Genomic DNA, 2665 nt, shown 5'->3' on the forward strand with positions numbered 1-2665 from the left:
GGATCTCTGACAGACGGACTTCAATCTCTGAAATCACAAAGTTTTTCTTTTTTTAGTTTTCGCTGTCATTTTCATGAATGAATGAACACTTCCTTGTAGCTGAGGCAGGAAACATTGCCTTATGCCTTATATGGTGTTTTTGGGGTGGTAATTATGCTAATCTCCTCTCGCGTGCACGAGCAGCTGGATAGAACAGGTGGAATTTACGCAGCTCATTTACACATTTTTCCTGAAGATAGAAGAGTTTGTTGAATCTGACGTGACATGTTCGTACGAACCCTTCATACGAACAAAAGTAAGAGAAATTTAGGATAAGAATACGGACATGTTCTTGCATGAGGCCCAATGATTTTAATGGTTGCAAATTTGCTGCGGAGGTTCGACTGCAGCAGAGTGGAGTGGAACCACATCTAGTGTAAATTATGGGCAACAAAGACTTAAACACCATGATGAAGAAAATACACCTTAAAAAATTAAAGAACGGGCAATAATTAAAATACAGACAATGAATGGTTGAAAATGCGGGGTGCCTTCTCTAAACTCTGCACCACCATTAGCAGTGAAAAGGATAAAAATGCCATAAATCATACAGAACTAGTATTTATTATGTAAAGAATATAACACCAATGTTAACATTTGGGCATTATATTGAAGAAATTTATAATTATTACTGATCAGTATTGATGCCAGAAACAACAACAGAGTATTAGGGTTTCCTTATTTTATAATACCTTTATAATGTTTGTTATATTATGTGTTAATTAAATCGGAGTAGATACATGTCCGAATCATAACAACACATAAGTGAACCGTTTTTAAACCATTAGATTGAGGTTTTTGTCTGAATGCCGGTGATTCAGCCATAGGTCAGCAGGGGGCGAACTCAGGCATTGAAGACTCTGTATATATACTGATCCATTTCCTGTTTTTCTTCCAGTGTGTGGTTTTGACTTGCCAGTCTTTGGCATAATAAACCCCCACTCCAGAATTCTGGTGTTGTATGACATTATTTCCTATCGCAGATTATTTTATTTAACACTTGTGTTTTCATCTGATTTCAGCCGATATTAAAACACGTATTTCTTACAATATGATTTTTCTTCTTTCTGCACCCTTTTCATTCAATAATTGATGTTTTTAAAAGTTTTTTTTTTTGAAGGATATGAAATTTTAATAAAATAGCTTATTGTTGTTTTATAACAGGTCCGTGTTTTACAGCTCCAGGGGTGGGCAGACGGTGCCAGCCTGTCGGAGGCCCCTCCAGTGGGGAGCGCACCGAGCCCTCGCATCTGGATTTTACGCGTCTGTCGGTCCACGCCTACAGGACTGGCCGCCCTCCCCTCTCAGCTGCGGTGGCTCGTGAGCTAAACACGGACACATCCCTCTCAGTTGCTCTCATTTCGCGTCTCTTTTCTCCTCCATGGCCGTCCGGGGCGTGCTTTGTGTCCAGCAGCGCAGCGGTTAATGCGCGCGCCGGATGCGCCCTCACTCCAGCAGACCGCTACAGCACGAAAGATGGCGTCGGAGGGAGCCAGCGGAGAGCAGCCTCCTCCGGTCCAAACACTGGTAGCTGCGGTGCCGGGAGGCGTCGACACGGTAAGAGGCGAGCGGGGAGGCGGGTAACGGCAGCACGGCTGGATTTGATCTGGTTCCGTGCGCGGTTCTGGACTGGATGTCACGAGGGGAACGCGGAGAGAAATGCGCATCTCTCTGGCGGAGGACAAAAACAAGGGCTTCGAGCTGAAATCTAAAACCCACAGAAGCCTTCATCAGGACAGAAAACTGTTCATTTTATTTATTTATTTATTTGGTTCCAGATTATTCTGATGGGTCAGAGACGGCCTCTGGTTCCGTTCGTGCTGCTGGTAACCTGAACAGGTTGCAGCTCCGAGCAGAAACAGTGAAATAAAACATCAAAGAGAACCGCTTCTTTAGCTGCAACACTTCAAACACAAGTCGGATCCTTTTGATCGCCCGCCGCCGGAAGGTGAAGGCGGACGATCGTGTTTTTTTTTTGCCCGCGTCCGTGCGCGTGCTCGTGTTTCTCCGTCAGAAATGCACCACTGGATGGATTTGAAAGAAACTTGTGTAAAGTAATGGTTTAATAATTAAGTTTTGGAGTCAAAATGGCCGCCATAGCCAACTGACCTAAAAAAAACACAAACATGGCGATAATTGAGTCAGTTCTGCAGATACTGAGCTAAAATATGATGTGTTTGCAGCTGAGACTGATCCCCATCACATGAGTGACAGCTAATTCTGCAAGATCCTTATTAGAAATTGTTTGGTGTTAAACCTCAGATTGAACACATTGATGCAACATTCTTGAAATAATCAGATTACTCATCACGACACATTGTTGTTGTATTTTTGTGCTGCTGATTGTTGTAAGATTTATTAACTTCCTAAGTCAACCTGTTGGAACATGATCTTATGAACCACTGGGTTTTAATTCAGCCTCCAGTAATTATCCTACTGATTCATTTATTTGGAAGTTGAGCTAGACCAGTGGTTCCCAAACTTTTTGTCTTCTGACCCACAAAATATCCATGGCAAAAACTTGTGACCCCAAATATTACTGGTCTGAGTACATGAACTTCGTTAATAACCCTAAAAACACAGGCTTTTTGACAATCTGAACAGCTTATACACTTATATTATATAC

The 2665-nt window shown here is 42.4% G+C and overlaps 1 protein-coding gene across 1 annotated transcript in view; it reads left to right on the forward strand.

The window, feature by feature from the left end:
* Positions 1 to 1323: 1323 nt before the first annotated feature.
* The window catches only part of cttnbp2 (cortactin binding protein 2), a gene marked incomplete at its 3' end in the record, with an annotated part of 136946 nt that continues 135604 nt past the window's right edge, over positions 1324 to 2665 (forward strand). Inside the window, 1 exon segment of the mRNA XM_014010262.1 lies at positions 1324 to 1596. Within this exon segment, the coding sequence (XP_013865716.1) occupies positions 1465 to 1596 (132 nt within the window).

The sequence above is a fragment of the Austrofundulus limnaeus genome, unplaced genomic scaffold, assembly GCF_001266775.1.
Source record: "Austrofundulus limnaeus strain Quisiro unplaced genomic scaffold, Austrofundulus_limnaeus-1.0 Scaffold67, whole genome shotgun sequence".
Lineage (NCBI taxonomy): Eukaryota > Metazoa > Chordata > Actinopteri > Cyprinodontiformes > Rivulidae > Austrofundulus > Austrofundulus limnaeus.